This window comes from Kryptolebias marmoratus, linkage group LG23, assembly GCF_001649575.2.
Source record: "Kryptolebias marmoratus isolate JLee-2015 linkage group LG23, ASM164957v2, whole genome shotgun sequence".
In the NCBI taxonomy this organism is placed as follows: Eukaryota; Metazoa; Chordata; class Actinopteri; order Cyprinodontiformes; family Rivulidae; genus Kryptolebias; species Kryptolebias marmoratus.
Window position 1 is genome coordinate 3068103 of NC_051452.1, and position 27365 is coordinate 3095467.

The following is a 27365-nucleotide window of genomic DNA, read 5'->3' on the forward strand; positions in this document are numbered from 1 at the left end:
CTGCAGCTGGGGAGGAAACTGGTTTGTTGAAATCTTTGTGGGCAAATGTGAAGCATTAGCGCACATTTTGGCTTCGGTCGCTGCTCCTGCACGCTCCCGGCATTCTGATGTTAACAGGAAGTGACATCACGTGTCTTCTTCCTGAGTTATTTGGGCTTATTTTGTATTCCACGCTACACAAACCCACAAAGAAGAGACTAGACCGCAGAAACAGTGGCGAATCACTTTAGAAACAATAAATATTGGGTTAAAGTTGCAAAAAGTTTCAATTTTGCGGGGTTTGGTTGATTTTGCATTAATAGTTGCGATCGCAACATCGCGAAATCCTGGAGGGTCTGTAAAATGTATGCTTCATATTTGAGACATTTATGCAACAGCCCTGAAATCGAGTTAAAAGTTTTGATCGGATGTATTTTCAGGATAAAACACGATACCGTAACACGTGAGAATTTTTCGTTAAATCAAAGCGAGTGGGAAGAATGTGTGTAAAACGGTGCAGACGTGCACGTATGTAGCATACTGAGTCAAATAAAGAGCCTTTGTGTGCTGTCAAACATTTACTTACCAGTCAGGATAACACAAACCCAGTTAAAAACACAGAACAAATCCTCTAACCATGAAATTGCCCTAAAACCACCATTTGAGCTGTGCACCGCTCGTGCACAGAATATAACCGCTGCCATTTTTTATTCGACCAGCGTGGACGCCTTTGGTCTCTGAGAGTTCGCCGTGCCAAAGCAAATCTTTGCCATACAAACAGAGAAACGCTCAAGTTGGATCCCCACTAGGATGCTGGCACGCAGAGCTTCGGCACAAAGAGTTCAATTTCATTTGGAAGTGATAACAGATTCCTCTTTCACTAAGAAAACAATTGCCAAGTTATTATTTTCTCCGGAGCACCATTTCCCACCTTATCCCGTCATCTTTTAAGCCTTGTTCGCCCATTTTGCCCAATATATCAGTTTGATGTATTTTACTACCATTGGAAGTGAATGATTTGTTGGGAGCAGGCTTCCAAGAAGAGTTCTGGTTAATCATGTGATAAGCTTTTTAAGGCTGTGGACTGTATGTTTTGAGGATTATTCTTGGCGACTACAACATCAAACTTCAGCTCAGTATCTGCAAATATGACCAAGTTACGGCCATTTTTGTGTTCGCTAAGATCAAATTAGCTGCGACCACCATCTTGGATTGAAATCTATTAAGTGGTGAATGAGATTTCAGCAGAAAAACTGTGTTAAGTCCAATTAAAGCCATTGGTTTAGGCAAAGATCTCACACAACATGCAATACTTAGAGTATTTGTTGGGGATGTTTGGCAAAATATTTGTAGAAGTGGTTACAGCCATTTTTTAATAAGCAAAACCATTATTGGCCTTTTCCTTCAGCAACCACCATGTACTCTGTGGTTTTACTCTTGATTACATAATTTATCATGAAGTTTCTTCATTAATTAGTTAACATCATGCAACTGTTGATATCAGTCCCACTTAAGAGCTTTTTTAACATGCATGAAGCTAGCTGAATCTTCAAAGCTTTTTTAATTATTTTATTTTTACATAACTCCCTCTGCTTTGTTCCTGACCAGAATAAATCCATTTTAACTCCCGGTGTTTCTAAATCCTTTGAAATGATCTCATGTAATGAGAAAGCCGAATATAACAATGTAAGTTTAACATGAAACGTGTTGGTTATAGTTAAATTATATAAACTTAACAGCTGTCTGCTATACAGCCTAATAGGCGTGGTCCAGTAATCCTGAGGCTGCAGGTTCGAGTCCAGGTTGCATCAGGAAAAACGGTTGCCAGATCCTTCGTGCAAGTTTGCTTGATGTGGCAACCTCTGCAGAGAGGAGAGGTTAAAAGAAACTGCCTGATGTGACGATGGGATGGAAAACAAAAAGTTTGGCTGGAATTTCGTCACAATTTAGGGAAAGTTTCATCTTTTTCTAGACTTCTATACCAGATGCACAAAAATGGTCAAATTCCCATTGGTCATACTGAATCTTTTTCTAATTTCATCAAAGAAAACAAAGAGAATTTAGTGCACAATGCCCAACTTGCACTATAATTTCCACACATTTTTATGGTCTGCCTTGACCAGCCAGTGTTGCAGAATGGAAGAAACGGCTGCCGAGGGAGTTTTCGAAGCTGTAAGGCAGGAAGAACGAGTTTGCTCCACTTTAAGTGTACAGTATATCACCAGTTAACTAACAGGCACTCTGCATGTTCAGACAGACATCTGAGACTCCGCGAGATAGACGTTATTTAATAAAACATTAACATTTAAGTGGGGCTCTAACAGGAAGGGCACGGACCGAGAACGGAAAAGAGCAACAAAATGTACAAGTTGATTAAGTTATTTGAAAGTTTTATAAACCACATTTATTCTCATATTAAAGGTAAAAAAAAAACAATCTGAGACTAAGCATTTCATGTCTAGATTGCTTCCTCTGGCCATTCATCATGTACAGTTTATCTACCGGTTTTCCATTAAACTGGAAAAACAAACAGCTTCAAGGCTTCAGATACACAAAGATAAAGCTGCCCTCGATAAAACAAAACTAAGCACTCTTTGTAAACTCGTGTTACTTGAAGAAAGTTTAAATATAAAGGAAATATGACTAGAAAAAGTTAGGAGTCTTGAATCTGCCTGTTTCTTCCATCTTTTGTCAGTTTTTGTTCATTCGTACCAGTTTTTATCGTCTTCAGGGTTAAGGTTGGGAACTGGAGTCATTAAAGGACTAAAACAAACACAACCATACATACTGTGATGGTCAATTTAGAATGTTTATTTTATAATGACTACAGTTTAATTTAGATTGTAGACTTCCGGTCAGAAAGACAACAGACCTTACGCCAGGGGTGTCCAATCCTGGTCCTCAGAGCCACCATCCTGCAGGTTTTATTTGTTCCTCTGCTCCAACACACCTGATTCAGAGGTTAAATCACCTCTTCATGTTCTGCAGAAGCCTGTTAATCACCCACTGATTCAGATCAGGTGTGTTGGAGCCTTAGGCGTTAGCGATAAGACGTCTCAGTTTATCAAACTGAGCGCAGGAGCACCCCAGGGGTGTGTACTTGGTACTTCGCTCTTTGGAGTATATACGATATCAGCTAGGATCTATTCGCAGGTCTTATGAAGTGTCTTCAAATGGTGGACGTTCTTCTGGGTCTTATTCTGTAATGTTCAAAGGAAATGACTTTACAGACATAAGTTATTCCTGAACAGTGAGAGTTTATTCAAAATAACAGAGTCTGTGCCGAATCGAGACTTCTGGCCTGATCAGTGAAATCCTGCTTCTACAGTTGTTTTGCAACAACGCCAGCTTAGAGGCCCACAGTCCACTTCCCAAAAAGGGATTGTACCTGAAGACAATGTCTCAACTTGGAACTCAGGCCCATCGCCGACCAGCACCGATGTAGCCCAGATACCTCAGTTACTTCTAGTTTGAATGCATCTTTGCTTTTTGGACAATAAATAACAATTGACTCTGCTGGTTAAGGTCTCCCTGCAGACCTCGGTCACTTGAAACAGTATTACTAAAGTAACTGTGAGCTGATTTGAGGTTCTGCAGCAGCGAGAGATGTCTACACTTTTCTTTTTTTTAAAGCTGTGGGGAGTTAAAACAGACAAAATTGTAAACAGAACAAGAGTGCTTTAGTTTATATGCATCTAGACACTTAATTGCTTTTGCTATTTAAAAACCAAATCCCACAGAATGAATAGATTTGATGTGTAACTCTTTTGAGTGCCGTCTGAGACGGGCCTAGGTTCGAATCACCACAACATAAACCTCCGACTGTGTCGCAGTTTAACTTGTGCAGAGGTACAAGGACCCGTTAACTTTAATTACCATTATCTTTACGTGATGATGAATGAAATCACACACGGCGCTGTATTATCAGGGGAGCGGAGAGTATCTGTAATGAACCAGTCAACCTACAAGAAAGGGCTTCACATACAAAAGAGATAAAAGTTTGGTCCACTTTGAAAATTAATTACTGCGACGCGATTAACTTATCAGTGCACTTTTAATCAGAGCAGTCTGCAGATTTTTATATGTCCTTAAGAGCCAGTTTGGTTCCAGATCACAAAGTCTGAGACAGAGCTGGGATTTATGAACGGCGAGTACGATTTCTCAAACCCTTCATTGCCGTTTTCTTCTTGTCTGTATGAGTCGTAGAGATGAATTCATTAATCTTCCTGTAAAAAAAAGCTTCCTTTGACCAGGTGCTCTGGTATTGTGGACATTGCTGACTCATTTTAGGAAGTTTGTGCTGTCGCTGAGTTAAAGGAAAATGTCCCCCGTTTATTCATTTCGTTTTTTCCCAGCCAAGGGTCCCAGAGCAGCTCCCTGGAGGAGGTCCATCTGGACGGCATCCCCCCCGCCCCTCGTCTGGTGGAGATGAGACGGGATCCGGTCCTGGGCTTCGGTTTCGTGGCCGGCAGCGAGAAACCAGTGGTGGTCCGTTCGGTCACGCCGGGTAGGTGGAACAAAAAAAACGTGCAACTTCTGCTTCGCGCGGGCAACAAATTTGTTTTTTTTTTTCTTTCTTTTTTGGAAATGTGTTGATTGCAAAGTTGCTGCCAAGCCTCTTACACACCAGCTAACACACACACACACACACAGTCCTTAAATGTCTCAGTAATCAATCAGAGCTGAATTTTAAGCAGACAGCTGAACTAATGAAAATTCAGTTTCAAGCGTTCGGCCAAGGGAACAGTTATAGATGCGTGCACTTATTACACATTACAAACAATCGACACAACATAATTCATCTACGCCAGCACTCTGATATTTACAGACCGGTTCGCTTCCCGCCTTTTCATCACTCATATTTCATCTTCAGCGGGAGAAACCAAACCTCTTCCCAAGCTAATTAGCTGCGGCTGATTTACATGTTGTTGTTTTTTGTGTGTTCAGGTGGTCCGTCGGAGGGGAAGCTGCTGCCTGGAGACGAGATCATCATGATCAATGACGAAGCCGTCAGCTCGGCTCCCAGGGAGCGGGTCATCGATCTCGTCAGGTAGATAACGCCAACCTCAGCGGCTAAACCACCGCTGTTATCGTTCAGGTCACCGAGCTGGTGGATTTACAGCGTTTCTCCAATTATCGGCGTGATTGTGCAGCCAGGAAGCAACACAGACATGCAAATTTTTGGGTTTTTTTTTGCATAGCTAAGGGGGTTAAAGTTGAACTAGTTTCTAAACTGCATTTATGTAGCAGCTGAGAGTCTCCACCTTTTTCCCCCCCACTGATTTCTCAAAAAGTTTAGCAATCAGTTGAATTTATTCTTGTCTCTACATCTGAAATCATCTCATTGCCGCTGGCAACACAAGCGTATTAGAGCCACAGTATCCCCCCCCCTTGCTACATCGAGTGCTGTGGTGCCTGGCAATTACAATCTGTGTCTCTCAAATATATGTGTCCAAAAATCCTTTTCCAACTTCAACAGGCCACTCAGGCTGGTTTCCAAACTGCTTCAGGCTTGTTCAGATGTCTATTTGCAGATTAATGAAGCTGATTTTTATTTCTTGTCGCTGTTTTTGTAACGACACGCTGCGCAGTCACATGGTGCTCCACCACCGTGGAGTTGGATATACAGCTGATCGGATTTGCCTTCCTGGAAATTCTGCAAAATATTTCTCTGGCGAAGTCTTCTTCACATCAGTTATTTTTACCAGCTGCCGTTTCTGTGACGCACAAAGAGTGCTTATTGCTTATGTTCTATTTTTCTTCTATTTATCTTTATGTTTTTACCTTAGCTGGATACTTTCTTTAGGCCTCGCTGCAGCTGCATCCAAAATGTCTTGAAATGTTTGAGGTTTCTCAGTTTCCCTGCGCGACCTGCCGTCGCTGGCGTCTGGAACCTGCCTTAACTAACCGGGGAGGAAAAAATGTGATCAGATTGAGACACTGGAGGACTAAACTGAATATGGTGTGACTGATGCAATTTATTTCCATTTATATTCATATGCAAACTTGTCCTTAAATACCAATTTATTGAGATTTCATGTGAAAATTTGCACATTTTCTTGCAATTTTTGGGATTCCTTTTTCCTTAACCATTATCAGTACACCTGTGTAGACTTTGCATATATATTTTTTATGATTAAGGAACAACAACAATAATACCAACTAGATGTTACAATACTTGTTGAAACAATAAAATAACTTTGTTTTTGTGCCAGTAAATGTATATTTTAGCTGAGAAAATGGGAGCGTCGAGCACAACCGTCACTTCTAACTTATCGGTTCTTTGTCATCATTTGGTTCCTTTTGTATTAATTTGTTTTTAGAAAACCAAACAAAATCATTTCAAATGGCGGCTTCAACAATTATCCCAACAACGAAAACTAAAAAAAAAACTGTCAAAACAAAAATTAATCCAATTAAATTAAATCCATCGTCATTAATGTTCCAGTGAAGTTCTGATTAATATCACTCCAATTAGGTGTGAGCAATTACTTTCCACTTGTCTGCTTATTTCTTAATTTCAGGAAGTTCTGCACAAAGACAGAAAAAGATTAAAGGAGTCTTTCACTGTCACAAATAAAAATCACGTTTCTCTTGTTGCTTAGAAGTTCTTCTTCTTCTTCTTCTTCTTTTTTGGTGACTTTGATTTCTTGTCTGCTCGCTCCAGGAGCTGCAAGGAATCCATCTTGTTGACGGTTGTGCAACCCTACCCCGTGAGTAGACGGAGCCTTGTTTTGCCAAATATCCCTTAATATATATTATTGCGTAATTTCATCGCAGTAATTAACGTTAACGAACGAAGGACGTGGCTGGTACGTGGCAGCAGATTAGCAGTTTACACCTCAATAACTTCAAAGTTTAACAGATCTGGCTGGGAAATTGTGTATTTTTATCTACTGTGAGAAAAAAAGACAATTATGTTGATTACGTTTTTTTATTTTATTTTTTTCGCCAAGATCTGCTTTGAGCTGTACTTCCTGTAGGCATCGGTCCCAGGAATAACAGGAGTCTCTAACCCAAAACTATTTTATCAGATGAGTCTTGATTGCACTTTTTAAAGTCAAGAATAAACTGTCCCGATACAGTTAATGTTCTGCTGCTGTGAACGTTTCTCCCCAACAAAATAACTATTTTTCATGCACAAATATTAGCTGTTTTACTGAAATTAATGTCTGCTGTGGTTTTCAGTCGCCTTATTGAGCTCGTTGCAGTAAAACCAACAAACACATGGATTAAATATTAATTTTAAGAAGAGATATTGATGGAAAAGGTGCCTTCTGATGGTATTTTAAGGCGATTGTAAGTATTTTTAACTGTAATGTCCCTGCCTTCGATCACGTGTTGTTGCCTCTCTTTATCTCCTTCCCTCCATCTGTCTGCCTCTCTTCTTCCCGTCTCTCTCTCTCTCTCTCTCTCTCTCTCTCTCTCTCCATCCCTCTTTCTGTGTATCTTTTTGGACGACTGCCGTTCAGTCCCCTAAATCAGCGTTTATCAGCGCGGCCAAAAAAGCCATGCTCAAGTCCAATCCGGTCAAAGTGCGCTTTGCTGAGGAGGTCATTATAAACGGCCAGGTTCCAGTCAGTGCCACACACACACACACACACACACACGTTTATGTATGACCTATATAGGCAATACCAGATGGTTTCTACTTAAGACGGAGTTCAGAGGATGAAAAATACACAAGACAATCACAGAAATGAGACACTCCAGTAAATTCCTCTCACGCTGCTGATTTCCCCTTCGTCGCAGAACCCCGTGAAGGACAACACCCTCCTCTTCATGCCCAACGTCCTGAAGGTGTACCTGGAAAACGGGCAGACTAAATCTTTTCGCTTCGACAGCAGTACGTCCATCAAGGTGCGTGCGCCGCGCTGCGAGGCGTACTTCGCAGAATTAGCAGTCACTCCAGCGTCTATAATCACCAGGGGAGAATTTCATTAGGAGTTCAGACCTGTGTGCCGGAAAACCATGAAATCCAGTCTGTTTTCAAGCTCCATTTGTTTAAAGACCTTATTTATTCAGCCTAGGTGGCAAAGAGAGTTTTCTCATTTATAGTCCTGTTGATTTTTATTCAGCTGCAACCAAACCGCACCGAGATGAACTACTCCTGTATGTCACATACGACAGGCTAGTATTCTTCAAAGGAATGCATAGAACCAATGATTATTTGCTGAAAGATTCATTAACATCTGTCCAGTGGTTAATGAGAAGTTTTGCTAACAGAAACAATTGACTCCAGATGTGGTTCATTTTGTGAATATTGGCAAGATTTGAAACAAATGTCTTGTGTAACCTGTTAGAACATCAGTGTCAGCTACTTCCACACCAAACGTTAGGTCGATATCTGTAAAACTGACTGATTTAGAACCATCTTTTCTAAGTTTAGTAGGTTGAGTTGAGTGGACTCCAAAGGTTAATCATTTGCAGATGTTCATCCATTGATTGCCTCCTTTGGTCAGAGGTTCATGAGAAATTCTTCTGATTCTACAAACACACACGCCTTTTAGTGGGGAGGAGGTTTTAGGCCGTAGGAGACGATGTGACCAAATGGGAGCATGTGATGATGAAGATAAGTTGTCCGAGCACGTAGCCTTGAGGTACTCCTTGAAATAGATGAAGCTGCTTTGAGTTTTAAGGAAAACTCCTGACATTATGTCTGTCTATATCACCTACAGTTATGGTCAGGGGTGTCCATAGTCATCATATATGTCAGGGGTGTCCAATCCAGGTCTTCAGGGCCTCCATCCTGCATGTTTTCCTTGTTCCTCTGCTCCAACACCTGATTCAGAGGTTAAATCACCACTTCATGTTCTGCAGAAGTCTGTTAATCACCCATTGATTCAGATCAGGTGTGTTGAAGCCAAAAAACATCTAAAACCTGCAGGATAGAGGCTCTAGAGGACCAGTATTGGACCCTACTGATGTACGTAAACATGAAGTATGAAGTATAAGAAATATTCCCAAACTCTCACAGTTCTCTGTCTCATGACCTGGTTTATGGTATTCTTTGTGTATTTCTTTTATAACATCACTTTAAGGCTTTGGTAAACCATGCTACATGCAACAATTTACATTTATGAATATTTCAGAATACACAAATGTATTAAAGGTCCTAGTTATGGTATTTATATTTATCAGTTAGCAGCGTAATGTTGAACGAAAGTAACCAGTTTTTTGTCGTCTCCTTTCAGGAAGTGATCCTGACCCTGCAGGAGAAGCTGTCAATCCGATGCATCGAGCACTTCTCTCTGGTGTTGGAGGAGAGGACTGAGGGCTCTGGAAGCAAACTGCTTCTCCTGCATGAGCAGGAGATGCTTACTCAGGTAGGAGACTTTTCCCTCTTCCCTCCTCTTTCTCTTCATGCACACATTTCTGCTCAGTATTCAAACAGCACTCACACCCCAATGTCATTTATCAGCACTGGCTCAGCAGGGGTGACGGTTCACGTTCCACCTTTTCATTCCACACATGCACACACGACAGCGTGCACAAGCAGTGCGTGTGCACGCCGATCCACGGCGACATTGTAATGAGCTTCCCCGGATCACAGGAGGACGGTTTTAATATTCGTTCCACACAGTTCAGATGCGAAGCTGCGCAGGAGGGCACGTACAGTGACGGAGCGGCGAGAGCTTCTGCTCTGAGGGCTGATAAAAGCGTACAAAACGTCAGAGTTTCTGAGTTTTCTTCAGATTTCAACAAACAATTCGGACCTTTCTGATCGTTTGAAGTGTGCTCCTGTGGAACGATAGATCGCTGTTTAAACTCTGATTAACGAGCTTCGCTTCAGCTCAGGGTTTTGTGCTGGGTTGTCCCGTTCAGACAGGCCTGAAACATCAGTCGCCCGGGCTCAGACTCCCATTAAGATGCAAATCCTCTAAACTTATCTCTTATCCACAATGGAACATAGAAAACATACCTCATGTTTAAACTGGAACATGTAGCATATGGTAATTCTGAATATACTGGAGGCAGCACATCTTAAAAACGACAGGACAGAGCGTCTCTTCTTCTTTTAACAACAATCTGTAAACGTCTCGGAACGGAGCAGAGCAGCTGCTGGAGGTCTTGGAGGGTAATGTTGTCCCATTTTTGTCTGATGAAGGATTTTCGCAGCTCGACAGTCCGGGTTCGTCTTATCTTGTTCGAAAACCTACATGTGCTTTTCTGCGTTGATGGTGCCTTTCCTGCCCTAATGCACCCCCATACCATCAGAGAGGCGGGCTTTTGAACTGTGTGCTGATGACAAGCCGGATCTGTGGTTTCCAGAGTTTGTGGACGGGACTGGGTTCTCGGACCATGTTCCTGAGTCCATGCAGGGACGTCCAAAACAGAATCAGACCTGTTTTTAATCCCCTAAGACAGGGGTCTCCAACCCTGGTCCTCAGGGCCTCCATCCTGCATGTTTTCCTTGTTCCTCTGCTCCAACACACCTGATCTGAATCAATGATTGATTAACAGGCTTCTGCAGAACATGAAGAGGTGATTTAACCTCTGAATCAGGTGTGTTGGAGCAGAGGAAACAGGTAAAACATGCAGGATGGAGGCCCTGAGGACCAGGATTGGAGACCCCTGATCTAAGAGGCTGAGGTACTGACTTTTAACCTTTTGTCCTTTGAGCTCAGAGATTTCTCCAGTTTCTTGAAATCTTTTGATAATATTATAAACTGTAGATAATGGATTAATCAGAGTCTTTCCAACTGTAATTTTCCACAGACTGCTTTACTTCTGAGAGGTTCAGCCTCTCTAAAATTCTCTTTTCACATCTCACTGACCTGTTGCTAATTAACCAATTATTGGCAAACTCCTTCTCCAGCTGTTACTTATTCATACCGATCACATTTCCACTGTTTGAGAAATTCAAAATTACTTATTCTCAAAATGTCTTAGTTTACTGTGTTCCATTGTACATAAAAGAAGGGTTTATGAGTTCTTCTTTTATTTTACACATCATCCCAGCAGAACTGGTTGTCTGCGTTTATATATCTTATTATTATTATTTCTTTTGGCTGTTCCCTTTTCAGGGGTCTCCACAGCGAATCCTCCTCCTCCGTCTAACTCTGTCCTCTGCGTCCTCTGTCCGTCCTCTCTAACTGCATAAACATATCTCCTCTTCGTCTTCCTCTTGGCTGTAGTCCGGGGCCACTTCCTGCACGAATGTCGGAATATTTTTTGTTCGAACGATCGCAAAATTTACAGTCGATTGCAGCGTACAGATTTAGAAAAACGACATTTGCATGAACCAAGTTGCACCGGTGATGAGACTATGAAGGCTGGGTTGTTGCGAAGCAGATGGGTGACTCGGAGTAAGCCTGCGTGCAGCAACACATGTTGGCAGGCAGACAGGACTTAGAGAAAGTTTACATTCACAAGCACATGGACTTCCACAGGTCCTCCCAACAAACATCTCCAAGATGAGCCGTTCAAACATGAACGAGTACACACGGCTGGGAAGCAAAGTCAACAAAAAACACACACAAGCTGTCCCTGAGATGTCCAGGAGCGAGCCACGAACCTGCGATTCACAGGATGTCAGAGTTTTACTTCACCACAAACCAGGAGGCTGGTGCCCAACAACCAAAGCTCTTCTGCCAAAACTGACACCTTCATGCACGGCTAAAGGTTACCGTGACAACCAGTGGCGGCTGCCCAATACCTCTCACATCACCATGAATAAGACGTAAAAAAATAAATAAAAATTAAATAGTAAAATAAATATATTTCGAAATATATGTATATATATTTTTATTTGTGTAAGATAAATATTTTATAGTTAATGATAAGTAAAGTTGTTTCGTTCATTGGTGACGTATTTCCGCCCCGGGGAGCAAAAATCTTTGTCCATATTCTCGTTAAAAGTTGATAAGACCGTTCAGGGCGCAGAGCTGACTCCGCCTCCCGCCGCCGGAGCGCGGGACTCCTCCCACCATGGAGGCTGACGTCACATCCGTCTGTCCTAAAGTTCGCCTGATTGAAAAGTCGAGCCGCGGGTGAGCTGCCTTTTATTCAAAGACAGCAATAAGTTCATTACGTGACTAAGTTACATAAATAAGTTCATAGTTAATAATTAGTTTAACAAAATTTATGCTAAAATCTGTTAAAATGTTTGAATTCTAATCGGAGTGAGACATCCGATCTTCGTTATATTGTTCGTTCAGAATACGTAGTGAGAGCTCTCACCATAAAACAAGCTTTGACGTATTTTCTCTGGTAAAGTTTTGAAAAATAAGGGAGAAAACAGATCTTATAAATGCTAAATGTGTCCTACAGACCTCCGTCTTTGTTCAGGAAGCACTTGTGCATTTATATGTACATTATAATGTTGCTTTTGTTGTTTTAATTCATGTAAATACACTGGTGTGATACCTTAGTATATGTTTTATACTAAGGTATCACATAATATATACCAAAACCTTTGGTATATGTCTGTTTTGGATTTATAGCCCCGCCCCCTGGAGAAAACTCCACCAGCCGCCACTGGTAATAACGGACCACCACGTAAACATACAACGAATGATTTTGGGGTTAGAAAAAAAGCAGAAAATACGCATGGAGTGGGCGTAAATTTCGTTTCCGTCCGTTCCTGTCGAAACCCAGGTGACCCAGAGGCCCGGCTCAAACAAGATGAAGTGTTTTTTTCGAATCAGCTTCATGCCCCGAGACCCAGTGGAGCTGCTCCGGAGGGACCCCGTGGCATTCGAATACCTCTACGTACAAGTAAGTGACCGTCTCTGTTAGAAAATAAAATGTCAATTAGGTGCAAAACATAATAGTCGTCATTAAATACGCTTTTGTTTGAAGTTTCTTTTCTTTAAATATGAAAATGATTCCCTGAAGTCTTTCCTTTGAGAATTGTTGAAGTAAAATAGCCTGACAGAAGGAAAACAAATCCTCCTTTCCTGTCAGAGTTCACCGCTCTGCGCTTCCGCGTCTTTCATCTAAGATTGGAAACTTTTGAAATGGAAAGTTTTCCATTCAATTGGGAATCACCGTTGCTTTAATTGCTCTGCCGAGAGACAGGAAATGCACTTTGCTTTCCGTGACTTCCTGTGCCGCCTCGCCCCCCAGTGTTGCAACGACGTGGTGTCGGAGCGCTTCGGCCCGGAGCTGAAGTACGATGCTGCGCTGCGATTGGCCGCTCTGCAGATGTACATCATCTCCATGACGACCAGACAGAGTCAGAAGGTCTCCCTTAAATACATCCAGTAAGTCGGCGAATAAACGCGGCTCTGTGTTTGTGTTTAACACTTTTAACGAGATCTGTGCTGTAAAACGGTGACTGGCTGTCCTTCAGCCACTTTTACTGCGAGCGTTTAACGTAAATGACCGCCTTCTCAACAGGAAGGAGTGGGGCCTGTCACTGTTCCTGCCGCCGACTGTGCTGTCCAGCATGAAGGAGAAAAACATCAAGAAGGCTCTGACGCACATCCTCAAAACCAACCAGAACCTCGTGCCTCCGGGGAAAAAAGTAACCACTTTTCTTTGTCTTTCTTCGCCCTTATTAACAAACTTCTGACACACGGGATCCCAAAATAGCAAAGACTCTCACCCTCGTCTGCCTCAGACCCCCCCTTTGAATGCTAATGAGGTATTCATATTCACGCACACATGTCCAGGTGAGGTGCCGGGTCATCCGAGCCGGGCTTGAACCTTTCAGCTCTTTCTGAAACTCGTTTTTAACGGCGCCGGCTCCAGATGGCCTCCTTCGAAACGCTGCCGCTGACTTTGACAAGTTCGAGTAAACAAGTTAAAACTCCATCGGTCATATTTCCTGCACAAATTTAAATTTTAGCAAGATTTTTTTGCACACATAATAATAATAAACAAGAAACAAATGCACATGAGCTATAAGAAAAGGCATCGAGTTATTATACTATAAATGTTTTTATAACATTTTTTCATATTTTGCTTTATGTTGCACATTTCAAATTAAGTGTGGAAAAATAACTGAGTCGTTTTTGAGTCCTGGAAATTAAAATTAGTAATATTATTTCATTCTCAACAAACATGGAGGTTGCAAAATTACATACATTTGCTGATATATTTTTTTTAATAGATTCCTTGTTTCAGTGATCATCAATGTATTTTAAAACCCTCAAAATGGATCAAAATAATCCAGTTTTTAGAAAAGGGTTGGATTGGGGGGAAGTCATTAATTTATTCATGTCTTCTTGGTTAATTAAAGGACGAACTTGAACTCAGGTGAGCTGCAGGTGTGTTTTTTGTAGTTAAAATAACAATTACTCAGCACTCCAGGGGAATAATAAATAAACTGGAGGTGGCAGAATCATGGTTTGGGCTGCCTGGTTCTATTTTTGGTGCATCGATTATTTGTGAATCTTTTTTAAAACATTAGGTCTGTCCGTGAAGGGGGGGGTCACAGAGGAAAAAAAACAAATGTTTTTGTGCATCCAACTCAAATAATTTAGTTTTAATAGATCAGAAAATGCTGTAGAAGCTCTGAAGTGAGCCATTTATGCAGAATATTCGACTGACCTTAATAATTTCTCTAAAAAAAATCACCTTCTGTATCATTTATCTGCTTTTTTCTTCTGTTTATTTAAACTCGTAGTAAAAAAATGATAATTTCTGAGTCATGCTTGTGCAGAAATGATAACATCCTCTATAATAAAATACAGTTTTATACTTGGAGAACTCCATTTATCGCTATTAAATCATTAATAACAAATGAAAGAGCCACAAAACTCGCCTGGATGACGTTTCATTCTCCAAGTGAGATATAAAGAGTGCTGCGGTGGATTAGATTGAAATGATATGATGAGATTTAATGGAAAATCAGTGGTCCACATCGAAATGAGCCTGGAAGCTTCTAATGCTTCTCCTCTGAGTCCGTTTCTGAATAACTTGTGAACGTTTCTCGCCCCTTTCCTCACAGCTGACTGCGCTGCAGGCCAAGGTGCATTACCTGCGCTACATCAGTGAGCTCAAACTGTACGGAGGAAGAGAGTTTAAGTCCATACTTTTGGTAAGACGTTGGTTCCTAAACATCGTCGATGGGAGGGGAAAAAGACTCTTATCGGGGTTTGTTGTTGCAGCAAGGCGAGAAACAGACGGAGGTGATGCTGCTGGTGGGTCCACGGTACGGAATCAGTCATGTCATCAACGCGCGGACCAACCTCGTGGCGCTGTTGGCCGACTTCAACCACGTCAACCGCATCGAGATCCTCACCGAGGACGAGACCGACGTCCGGCTGGAGCTCCACGTTCTGGACGTCAGAGTGAGCGGGACTCTCTTTGTCCAGAAAATGTCATCCTTTTCTCTGTTCACCCCCTTTTTTTTTTTTAAAATCGACTCCTGCTTTGCTTCGTCAGCCCATTACGCTGATCATGGAGGCGAGTGACGCGATGAACCTCGCTTGTCTAACAGCAGGCTACTACCGCCTCCTGGTGGACTCACGGAGATCTATTTTCACCATGGCCCACTGCAACAGCACAGGGGAGGATGACGCCGGTGAGTTAGACAAGCATACATCACTTCAGAATCGGCTTTTCTGATAGAATACTTCATATAAAACCGAGTTTCATGCAGGCTGGAAGAAAAACACCCAAATTATTAAAATAAAAACCCCTTGCTTCGCTGCTGTCCTCAGGTCAGGACCGTGTCCTGGAGTGGCCCTACAGCACGTCCCTGGGGAACAACGAGGAGCCGACGCAGTGCGAAGTCTACAGCAGAGACTATTCGGACAACGGGCAGCGGGAAAACAGCATCAGTCCTTATTTTCCCCAATCCCAAAACTCGGAAAGTGACCTCGGGCCGAGGAGAAGTCCGGTGCCACCGCCGCTTCCCCCCGCTACGAGACACAAAATCCAAGACTCCCCTCGGAGCGCCAAAGTGTCATTTATTTTCGGGGGGAACCCACCCCTGAGCCGACCCAGGAACTATGACGTGGCGCCGGAAAGCCCCGAGTCATCGGAGCCCTTCCAGTTCAACGACCTCGCACACATCTACAGTAACATCATCACTGAAGAGGGCGGCGAGGAACCCCTGCTGAGAGATCTGTTTTACCGCGACACGACCGACGACGACGACGACGCGTCCTGCGAAGAGGACTCCACGGGGGGGACGCCGGTGGGCGCGGACTGCGACAACCAAAGGGGCAAGGCGACCTTCCTGACGCTCTCCGGCTCCACGGACGACATCATCGACCTCACGTCGCTGCCCCCCCCCGAAGGAGACGACGGCGTGGACGAGGACGAGGACGACAGCCTGCTGCAGACGTTGAACCTGGCGATCGCGGCGCCGCCGCCGGGCTTTCGGGACAGCTCGGATGAGGACGCGGCTCCGGAGGGAAGGCCTCTGAGCACGTGCGATAACGACGACCTGCCGGTGTCGTTAATCGATGCCGTTCCGACGCATGGGGAGGGAGAAGGGAGCAGGTCAGACGAGAGGAGACTGGAGAACGCCGTCATGAATACTCTCCAAGCGCTGGAGAACCTCTCCGTTTCCGAACAAAGACCTCCCCCGCCCCCCCCCAACAGTAACAACACAGGTCAGTTTGATATATGGGATTTATCAGCATTTAGCTCTAACTTTGTCATTTCAAATCAGTCCTCCCCCAAGCTAAATAAATACTATTTTTAGTCTTTTATGTTCAGGTTCGTGTATAATCACAATACTAGACCAAAATTACTCAACACAGTTTTTCATGCTATCAACAGAAAAGCGACAAATTAAAACATTATTTTTAATAATCAAGGTTCATCTTTTTCATCTTATTGTACTGATGATCCAAACGGAATGTCGTATGAGCACAAGGACGAAATTTAGGTGCCACAAAAGAAAAGCAACCTTTAAATGTCCTTATTTATTTATGTGGTTCGATGGCTCAGATTTCATTGTCTTTTCAGTCTTTTTCTGCATGCTGATGAGTTGACCTCTGCCCACTTCCATTACTGGAATGGTTGCAGTTCAGAGCCCCATTTAGAACAATAAAACCAATGTTAAGTTGGATTAATAGGCGTAACATCGGCCAGCTCAGTGTTATGAATGTCCTGTCTGTAGTCATGCCATGTCAAGGTGTGAGATAGCATCACTACAGACAGCCTTTTTAGTAAAGCTACTGCCAAAAATGAGTGTCTAACATCATCTGTAGCCCTGCTTTATGTTTATATATCAGTTAAACTTGTGTTAAATGATGCACATTTACCCGTTTCTCTTATCTTTTAGGTGTTTACACGTCTCAAGGTTTTAGCCCAGAGTCGTCCTCAGATTCTGGCAACGAGACCAACTCATCAGAGATGACCGAAATCTGTGAGCTCGCCGCTACTCACAGGCTCAGCGAGAGCCACATGCGTTTGCTGGTGGCCACGAAGGAAGGCTATCAGCCTCTGGTCGAGGAGAAAACAGAATTTCCGGTCTCACCCAATGCATGCAGCGCGGCGACCTTGAAACCCCACAGTCCGACACGGCACCTTCAGCCCCCAGCGGTACCCCCGAGACGAAGCCCACAGTTGGACACGGCGGCGTCGGGGCAGGACAGGTTAGAGGCGAAGCCCCAGACGAGTCTCTCGCTGACTCTTCAGCGTCCAAGTTCGACCACGCCAGGACTCAAGCACCATAAAAAGTCTGCAAATTCCAGCGGAAAGTACAACACCTTCAGCACGAGGGAAGGACACCGAGGTGAGAGCAGCAGCAGGCGGAGCTATCTGGACTTGAACCAGCGTTCTGCGCTCTCTGAGCAAGAGGAAAACCAAGGAAGACAGAACTGTTCTGCGAGAGTGAACAGCCTCCCTCGCGTGCGCCCCTCTTCCATCGTTTCCGATCGCTTCTTAGACGTGGGCAGCGTGGGGGATTGTGTGTCGGACAGCGGCGCTGCAGCTGTTGAGCAGGATGAGCATTTAGTCGTGGCGTCGTTGTTGTCCCCGTCCAGGAAGTCCAGGTCGTGTGACCAGGCGTCCGACGTACAAGGTGACCATCAGACGATTTCCCGCCAGCAGAGCGTGGCGCGGTTGTGCGAGTACCATTTGGCGAAGAGGATCTCGAACTTGCAAGGAGAGGCGCACAGTTCTCTGCAGGGCTCGCTGTGCTCATCGCTGGACGCTGGCGGTAGCACGAACAGCAGTGCGTGTGCTACGCCGACCGACTCTCCTCTTGGCCCTGCCGCAGTTCAGTCCAAACATCCCCGTTTGCAGAAGCACCCACTGTCTAGCTCCTCTTCCTCGCTACTCAGATCACTAAACTACGAAGATAACAAACCTGGAGTCCCACTTGGATTCCCTGGCCAAAGCACTCAGGGCAAAGACCTCCATCCACATGCAGACCCTTCCCTACTTCGAAAAATGCTGCCGAATATTCATCCTCCTGTCGCTGGGGTGGAATCAAACCGACCCTCCTCAGCTACTCCGCCTAAGCATAAGGAAATGACGGGCGTTGGAAATAAGAAGCTACACAACGACATGAATGCTAAACAACAGGCCTGCTTCAAGGGACTTAACCCAAAGGAAGGCACCGAGGCCTACAAACAGCTGATTAACTATTTAACGGTCAGCCAGATGCATCAGGGAGGGAAGCTCCACAGCGCTGGAATGGGAGGGGCAGTAAAAAAAGACACCAGACGGTTTATCACGAGCAACCCTCAGCTTGTTGAAATGGTCAAAAATAGGGGAAACACTGCTGCTCGCTGCCAATGTACACCTTCAACTGCATCGTCCCCATTCGTCAGCCCTAATATAGTAACTCCTCACGCAGCCACCTTGCAGGTGGCACCAAAAAACCCACAGTCATACCATTCAGCCACACTTCCTGCTAAACTCAAGAGAAGTCCCGATAGCCACGCTCCAAGACCGAACGAGGGTTTAGATTTCAGGAGGGCGACTTATGAGAGAAGAAGCTCCTTTTCTGGTCTGGAAAGTGAACTTGGTGCAAGTGGTGTGGATCCGCAGCACTTTCTGTCGCTCTGTAAAAGACAGGACTGTAATGCCAGAGATGGGACGCTCAGTCTAAGCCGGAACTTCGGAGGTGCCGGTAATCGCCCCCCACCGCGGTCAAGGAGCCAACCAAGCAGCAGCACAGAGGACTGGTTCAAAACAGACCCGAGGTCAGCGCACCAGGCTCATCCTCGTCCAAACGATTCTCTTTGTATGTCCGCTGCTCCCAGCCTGAGTGGCCAGCGTGCAGACCTCAGTGCCATCTCACTCGGAAGGGCGGATCATCTGTCCGCTTTTGTCAGGCAGTCATCTAGTAGCACTAGAGCTAATGTTTCATCTCCAGTATCTAATGCACAATATCCCCCTCCGCCGCCGCCACCGCCGCCACCCCCTCCTTTATCTCTCCCCACACAAGCAAACGCTAGCTTCAGCAACTCAGGATGCCCCCAAGAGTCCCTTCATTCCAGCCAGTTTCGGCAGAACCACATTCAGACTGTTGCACCAGCCCTGTCACAAACGGATCCCTTCGGCGGCAGCGCCCAACGAGGCAGGGAGCTGAAACGCAGCTCCAGCAACGTGACTGCCAGCTCTGGAAGCGTGGAAGCTCTGTTTGATAAGCCCACACGCAGCCGGAGCCAGCAGCCCTTATCAGCGCCTATGTCCCAGCAAGGGGACACTAAAGTCCAACGGAGACCGGCCAGGAAACGTCTCTCCAAGAGCTACTCCCAAGGGTCTGTATCGTCCCACGCCACATGCTGGTCTTCAGGCGGCGGGGTGGACAGCAGAAGAGCGTCTGTTGCGTTTCCATTGCAGAAAGACTCGAAACACATGAAGGGCTCTCAAAAACTGGACACTAGTCCTTGGAGATGCAACGGGCCCTTTAGCTACTGCTTCTTTAAACGGAAGAGCGAAGGGGAAGAGGATGAGATCGAGTGGGAGAGGCCCAGAGGGATTCGTGGTGGGGTCAGCGTTGACAATAATGGCGCCGTTTCATCAGCCGTGTCCCCCTGTGGCTCGGTCGTAGATGCCGCAGGGGAGCAACTGTACGGAGAGGTCCTCAATAACATGAGCTTCAGTGACCGCCTGGCACGAATCAACGCTCTCAAGGACCGCATGTATGCCTTCCCCTCGGGCTTCAGCGATGTCCGCCGCGACGCCAGTGAGCTCATTGCGCTGGTGAGATCGAGCATAGGCCGGTGCGATCGGGGAATCCAGATGCCTATCCAGGATGTGTCTCAGTACAAGCAGCTCCTGTCTGTCGAGTCAAAAGAGTTGGGCCGGGCGTGCCGAAGAATGGCACAAGCCCACGGTAGTCCGGCCGAAATGCTGCTCGCCGTGACGTGTAGCTTCCAGGTGCTGTGCTGCTTGTGCGAAGCTTGCATGTGTCTGGTCAGGGGACTCGGGGCCTCGGCCACACACCAGCAAAGGGAAGTCGTAGCAAAGGTGGACGAAGTCGTTATGAACTATATTTGTCTGCTGAAGGCTGCTGAAGCTGCCACCGTCGGAGCACCAGGGGAGCACAGCGTGAAAGCCCTGGTCCGCCACTCCAGTACAATGTCCGCCATTGCTAATGCACTTACACGCTCCCTTAAAACGCTGCTAAGCAAATAGACTTTTACTTCTGCTTTATAGTACGGCCTATGCAGTCAATAGAAGTCTGTCTTTAGGCATCTTGCAGTTTTTGAGTGGTCTAGAAGAGTCAGATGTTTCTTTTTCTGTGTCTAGGTGGTCTTTATATCCAAAAATATAAGACTTATTGCAGTTAAACTTAGCATTAAAGTTCTATGTAACATTTTAGAGATGAGTAAGATGCTAAAATAGTCATAAGACTTGCTTTTTCTGAAGACTGCACTTGACATTTATCGCAATGTCTATTTACAAAGCCATATTGTCACAAACCTTTATGTAGCTAATAGATACTATACCCTTTTTTCCTGTGCATTATGTAACCTGTTCAGAGTGTGTATAATGTACATAACTATATTATCTGAAGTTGCACTTTCATTGGAAGAACTATTCCTGGTTTGCTTTAAAGTTTTCTAGAGCTGGAGGGAAATCACTTTCAGTGCGGTCAGTTCACTGTGTACAGTTTTATTACAAATATGTTACAACGATGATTGTAAGAGCAGAAACCGTAAACTTGGACGGTCAGTCCAGTGAGGAAACTATCGCATCGAATTCATGAAATGTTCAGCGACTTGTAGCATCACAGTGCACTTTTTTTTGTTGCAACACAATAGGAATTTATTCACATAAAATACCATTACAATGAGCTTTTTTTGTCATATTCTACTGCTCGGATTATTTTCTAAGAGTAATGAGGAAGACGTATATGAGAGAATATAAAGCTTAAATAAAAAATAACACATACACACACGGAGTATTTCATGTTGACTGCTGTTGATTGCATCAGATTTTTATTTATAATTCTCTGTTTGGGAATGTTTTGTGCTTAAACATTTCTTATTTTACACTGTACCAGGTTGTTTTTTTTTTTTTTTTTTTCAATAATTCACCAATCTATTAAAAGATATTTTACAGATATATATTATTTGTCTTCTGTCTTGTAGTGTGATGTGTTTTGAGAGTCCCTGCATGCCATCCATCCATCCATCCATCCATCCATCCATCCTTATCCACTTCTCCTTTGTCGGGTTTTGGAGGAAACTGGTCCAGAAGGTAAACCAATCATCTCTCTCTTCTCTCCTCCTGGGGGCATCATGAGGCATTCAGAGGCCAGAGAGGATATAACTAATCCCTCCAGTGAGTTCTGATTCTGCAGCCAGGATCTCCTCCCAGAACAATGTTCCTGGAAAACCTGCAGGGGGAGGAGTCCTGGAGGCGTCCAAATCAGGTGCCTGAACTACCTCAGCTGACTCCTTTTGATGTGGGGGAGCAAGCTCCTCTTCTGGAGTGTAGACGGACCAGTAAATCAAGAGCTTTGCCTCTCAGCTCGGCCATGACAGGCGGCAGCAACGCCCCTCAGGACTGATCCTTTGGTCCATCTCCAGCTCCGTCCTACCATCAGCTGGGAACGAGACTTCAAGACACTTGAGGTGAAGATCCCCGGTTCACCTTCATCTGGTCAACTCTGGGCTCAAACTTAGAGGTGCTGACTCTCCTCCTGGCTGCGAACTGGTCCAGTAGACGCCGACCGGACCGCACTGTCCGCAAACAGCAGAGATGAGACGCTGAGGCCCCCTAAACCAATCAACATCCTTTCTATGACTGCGCCTTGAGATCCTGACCATGAATACTTGATCAAAAATTCAATGTTTGACCTAATCTTCTTATAGAAACAAGCATTTTGGTAAAGCTGATATTTGGATTTAAAGCAAACGGATGTTGACACTGAAATTTACTGGAGCGAACAGTCATGCTCCTGCATTCAGCCAAATCTCTGACAATATCTAAGCCCTCATTTAGCAAAACATTCTGCAGACGCTTACATTTTAAATTGTATATTTATATCATAATTGCTTCAATTTTTTCATTTGAATCTGATGCTACTTGGTGATTAAACTTATTTTCAAGCTGACAACTCAAATATTCACAAAGGAAACAAAGTTTAACGGTAGCTTGCTGCACTTTCTTACATCCAGCTGCATTGTCCATGCTGTACGTGTTTTAATTCTTTTAGTCAGAATTAACATTTCAGTTATTCAGACAGCCATTTTCCCTATTTGCATCCATCGTTTCAGACATCTTAAATGTCAACTTTTCCAGGACAAATGGCAAAACTTGGGGTTTTCACCTCTATGTAATCACAAGATGTTTTAATAGATTCTTGTTAAAATATATATCTCACTTTTATCATTTCAGAAACATTAAAAAACATAAAAACATTTCAGTTATAGTATAGCATAATTTTTAAAATCCTTAATGAAAAAATCAATTTAACCAGTAAAAATGTCTTAACTGATATTCACCATTCACATTAAAACTAGTTAAAATAGAATTTAAGACACCAGTAATTGGAATAATCACTTAAGGCAATAATTACGAATATCTTATAATACTTTGGAAATCTTTAAGAGTTTGATAAGAGTGTGTTTCAACATAAAACAGTGGAAATGAATATAAGTCCATTGTATTTATATTTAAAATTTTAGTTTTGTCTTGTGAGAATTTATTTCAAGTTACACATATGGATATTAGGAACTGTATTATATAATACAACGGCCTGCCATACTAGCGTGGGCGGGAACGTTGCCCATCTAGTTTGCATATTGGGCGCGTGCACTACGCTTGCTGGGGGAAGTTAGCCAATCAGGTCCACGCATGCAGCAAAACCACACCCGCGCGGCAACTGGTGTCGCGCGCCCCTTGAAAAAAAAAAGCATTGTTCAGCCAGAGAAAAGTTGTATGTTTTCAGTTTGTCTTGTCTCTGGAGGAGTTTCGTGAACGCGTTTAATGTTTTATTTAATTTTTCTTTTTTATTTATCTGTTTATGTCGAGAGGAAGCCATCACCGAGGGAGCTGCGGGCTGTGGAGTTCTCCAAACAAAAAAGCTAACTTGTTGAGGTGGAAGGAGAAATTTGTAAAACACCCCCCGTTGGGGGTTTAAAGTTCAGGCTAATAGTTGCTAATATAGCAGGTAGTTAGCTTAATTTATGAGTTTGGTAACAATGGCAGCCCTGTGTCAGCCTCGACGTGTGCTGGTGGAAATACCTGCTCCACAGCCCAAAATTGCAGGTGAGTCTTGTTGTTTTTTGTTTTATTTTTCTTTTAATTACGCTCTCCACGCCGTAAGCTTCATGCTGTGCTATTATGCTAACGTTATCAGAATGCGCGCGCTCCGTTGCTAACGAGCCGTTATCAGATAACGTAAATAAAATATAAAATTGTTTGCCACATGTTTTAAACTATATATTTAAACTGAGTTTATTAGCTTTAGAAGAGCAGCAACTTAAAGCATGAAAATATTAGAAGCTGCTGTGTTTGAGAGTTTACAGTTATGTTTTTATCTTGTTTTTGTTTTGCAGCTCAAATGAGAAGAAACTATTTGGAAGTCCTCAGTGCTCGTTTAGCCCCGTCTCCTCTTTTAAGAGCCAGAAACCCTCACACCAAGCGTGCTCACTCCTGTAAGTATCAAAAACCTGCAAAACTAACATCACTGAAGCCATAAGAAGCATTTCAGCCTCTCAGTACTGACGTGTTTTGCACCTCTTTTACTCCATATTTAACTTTGTTATAGAAGCTTGTAGCTGTCTTTTACATTTCACCCATAGCTTTGTATCTCTTATATGATTAAATCACCAAAAAGAGGGTCAAGTCCGGTGATCTCCTGACTCTTGAGTCTATTCAGAAGGCCTAAGTGAACAAAATGGGGCCTGTTTTTCTTTCCTCGTTCGTATTAAAATACCCCAAGTTTTAGAATCTCTTTGGCTTTTGTTTAAAAAGTACATAGTTAAACGAGTTATCATCGCTCCCTTTAGTTTATTGAAGCTGGAGCCCCAATAATAATAATTAGAAATGCATCAGATAACCCTGTTCTGACCTGTCAGTCAATACCATTTTAAACGATTCCTGATTTCCTTCTGAAAAACTACATATAAATATTAAAGAAGTTCAGGTTTGCTACTCCGACTCTCCCTGGAAATCTGAGAATAAAAATATTTAGGATGCTAACATAAAGTTGTTTGTATAAATCGTTTATCAGGTGAAAAGTCGGTCCTTCGTCTGTGTTGTCCAAACCTGCTGTACTCTCAAAAAGTCCCTCTGATTTGTTTTTAAATTCTTGCCAAACGTATTCGCCCCGATCCAGTCATTCGTGTTTAACCCGATCGCGTTCTTTCCGCTCACAGTGGACTTGTCGATCGATGGGATCTGGAGAGAGGGGATCGAGGACCAGTGTGGAAAGACGGACGATCACCAAGCCCCGCTTTCCAAACAGCAGCTCGTTCAGCTGATCCGATCCGTCATCTTGATAGAAAAGGTACTCGTCTTGTTTTCATAGTCCCGCCGTGTTTGGACCCAACCTGAGGCGGCGTCGCTTGTAACACGATGCGCTGCTGCTTCTGTAGAGCCACGAGCCGAGGATCATGGCGTCAGACCTGAAGTTCCTACAGGAGGACCTGCAGCTTCAGAAGGCAAATGTGTACAGGTCCATACCGTACTCGCGGTTTGGCTCCAACAGGGATGCTCACTGTTACAGGAAGGCCTATCCTCACCTGGTGGCGTTCAAAGTAAGTGTTACAGGCTGGATCATTTAATTAGCACCTTAAGGCCAGTCACAGAGATTAAACCCAGCTCCGTAGGATACCGCCGTGTGGTGCTAATGTCTTCCTCTCCCTCAGGTTTCGTGTCGGGAGTGGGGCCAAGTTCTCCTGGGGAACAAGGAGTGGGACGCCGTGCTGGAGCACTCCCTGATGGCGTGGCGCTACACCAGCGAGCTGCCGCAGTGGGACACGGCGAGCCACAACGCGCTGCGAGAGCAGTGCTACGGCGTTCTGGCCGCGCACAGCCTCGCCGCCCTCCAGCACTACCGGCCCGAAGCGGTCAGGGTGCGCGAACTCCTCAGGAGGTAACTGCTGCAACACGACATAAGTTTCCTTTTTTAAAATTTTAATCCCAAGCTAAAGGACCATAGGGCAAGCCAGATTCCTGCGTATTTGAGAAACCAGTGCTTACAAACTGCGTTTAAGGCATTTCCTGTCGGAGCCAGTCAGGCTTAAGTCAACTTCTCTGCTGATGAGTTGGCAGCCAGTTGCCGACTTGAATAACCAGCTGAAAGAAAGCGACACGAACGTCCTACTGGAGTTCCATGTTGCTGCCTCCAGAGTGTAAGTTTGCACATCTTTTTAGGCATTTAGCTCAGCTGTTTGTCTTTCTTCATCGCTCTCTGGACTAAAAAAAGATGCTCGAATTATTTCTGCTTTTAAAGTACAGCTATGTTGTTTAATCTCACACGGCAGCTAAAGTTCATACTAAGGTTGGGACAAATATACCCACCTCCCGCTCCACCCTCCCCCGTGTGCCACCAAGTGCAGCGTCGATTTATTCACTCGAACCTACAACAGAAAGAAAGAGGAGCGTATGTTCAGAAAACACATTTATTTGAACAATAACCACAAACGAAATAAATGACTATTTCAAAAAATAAAATGATACTTCTCCTATTGGGTGACTGGAGTTTAAATTGATTGGATAAGAAAAGCACGGACAGGGCCTTGCAAGACATTAAAAAAAATGCCGTCTAATACGGCGTTTATTTTTGGTCTTTGAACGACTTTTTTTAATGCCGTCACGTGTTTAAAACAAAAAAAAAAAGCAGCGTTCAATGACTGAAGTAAAACGTTGTAATTTTCGGCGTTCAGAAAGCTGTCACACAACGTTTCGAATGGGTTTTCCGCCGCATTTTATGGCGTCCCGAGCCAAAATCCAGCGTTTTTTTGCGTGACATTTGAGCCAGACACGTGGTAAAAGTGGCGACGTATGGCCTCGCGTGGCTCACCATTGACAACATTACCAGCGGTGCTAAAGACGCGTTCCGAAGGTGTGCTTGTGGCCGGCATGCACAGATATTTTCCGCCATTTGAGATGACAAAAAATTTCTACATATCGCCCAACTTTAGTTCATACACCCTGAGCATAGATGCTTTTGTTGTCAGGGTTATTGTCCCAGGAAGCCGAAATGAAGCGTTTTTAAACTAACGGGCCACTTGTTTGTGTTCCTGTCTCCAGGTTTAAGAGGGCTCAGCTGCAGAGCCAGGCTGTCGCTCCCTGCGTCCAGGAGTTGCACAGGATCGTGGGCTGCGCTGATGATTTTCCTTCAGATACAAAGTGATCGAACAATCCAGCCTCGGCTGCTGGTTTCCGTTCGTAGAAAAGTGAAAGGCCAAAAGACATTTTCTTTTTTGCGTTGTCTGAAAAATCCACTACAGTATTCTTCTGCAAAGTTAACTAGAAGTGCACTTGGAAGCCTCTCCAGCAGCTTCCAGTGAAACTCTGAAATGTTGCTAACAGACATGTTGGAACGCAGCAGCTCACTTAAAACCAACTTTGAATTGGCAGCTGGGGGGCGGACATGTTTTTAACCACATTTAGACGGTACACCTCCGAGCTTTAACCAATTCTCGTGAAGCTCTTTTCAAGGAGAATTCACATCCGGAGAATTTCCAGCAGCAATATGTTTAAGAATATGTATATTTTTAGAAACTTAGTGTTGTTTGCTTAGACAGCTGAGAGAGAACAAAAAAAAAAATGAAATGGCCTTGCTTATTTTGTGTCTGTAAATACAGTGCGTATTGTTCAGAATACTTGAATTTTTTGTCTCGGATCAATTTTTATATATATATATATATATATATATAAAATAGACCTTTATATTGCACTGTCGCTGTTTTGTCCTGAAAACTTGAACTTTTTTTTAGGTTAAAGAGATGCTAATTTAAATAAAGTTGACCTGAACTGCAAAAAAAAAGAAAAAGAAGCTTGTCTGTTTTACAGCGTGTAGCTTTAGTCTTTCACACCTTCCCTCCACAGAGGAGCGG

The 27365-nt window shown here is 43.9% G+C and overlaps 2 protein-coding genes across 7 annotated transcripts in view; both read left to right on the plus strand.

Moving 5' to 3' along the window:
- Positions 1 to 21217, plus strand: part of LOC108244313 (FERM and PDZ domain-containing protein 4-like) — a 59327-nt gene extending 38110 nt beyond the window's left edge. For 2 of the 6 annotated variants that reach the window (XM_017430410.3, XM_017430415.3), the window contains 14 exons: positions 4335 to 4486; positions 4927 to 5029; positions 6647 to 6692; positions 7452 to 7556; positions 7732 to 7839; positions 9174 to 9305; positions 12580 to 12699; positions 13051 to 13187; positions 13324 to 13450; positions 14879 to 14968; positions 15039 to 15221; positions 15316 to 15454; positions 15594 to 16493; positions 17171 to 21217. In XM_017430410.3, the coding sequence (XP_017285899.1) occupies positions 4335 to 4486; positions 4927 to 5029; positions 6647 to 6692; positions 7452 to 7556; positions 7732 to 7839; positions 9174 to 9305; positions 12580 to 12699; positions 13051 to 13187; positions 13324 to 13450; positions 14879 to 14968; positions 15039 to 15221; positions 15316 to 15454; positions 15594 to 16493; positions 17171 to 20481 (5653 nt within the window). In that variant the 3' untranslated portion in view covers positions 20482 to 21217. The remainder of the gene's footprint in view (positions 1 to 4334; positions 4487 to 4926; positions 5030 to 6646; positions 6693 to 7451; positions 7557 to 7731; positions 7840 to 9173; positions 9306 to 12579; positions 12700 to 13050; positions 13188 to 13323; positions 13451 to 14878; positions 14969 to 15038; positions 15222 to 15315; positions 15455 to 15593; positions 16494 to 17170) is intronic. The other 4 variants (XM_017430414.3, XM_017430412.3, XM_037973853.1 and 1 more) reach the window with 3 other exon arrangements.
- Positions 21218 to 22980: 1763 nt separating this feature from the next.
- On the plus strand, positions 22981 to 27124 carry LOC108244311. The gene is made up of 6 exons (XM_017430407.3): positions 22981 to 23565; positions 23856 to 23954; positions 24678 to 24808; positions 24897 to 25058; positions 25170 to 25396; positions 26557 to 27124. The coding sequence occupies exons 1-6, from the start codon at positions 23484 to 23486 to the stop codon at positions 26657 to 26659; spliced, it is 804 nt and encodes a 267-aa protein (XP_017285896.1). The 5' UTR covers positions 22981 to 23483; the 3' UTR covers positions 26660 to 27124.
- Positions 27125 to 27365: the final 241 nt, after the last annotated feature.

What these genes read in the sequence shown, in the direction of transcription:
- LOC108244311 (XM_017430407.3), top strand. Translation starts at nt 23,484, where the DNA reads ATGAGTTTGGTAACAATGGCAGCCCTGTGTCAGCCTCGACGTGTGCTG. An exon ending in TCCACAGCCCAAAATTGCAG is followed by an intron (nt 23,566 to 23,855) that starts GTGAGTCTTGTT and finishes TTTGTTTTGCAG; the next exon opens with CTCAAATGAGAAGAAACTAT. An exon ending in CCGTCATCTTGATAGAAAAG is followed by an intron (nt 24,809 to 24,896) that starts GTACTCGTCTTG and finishes CTGCTTCTGTAG; the next exon opens with AGCCACGAGCCGAGGATCAT.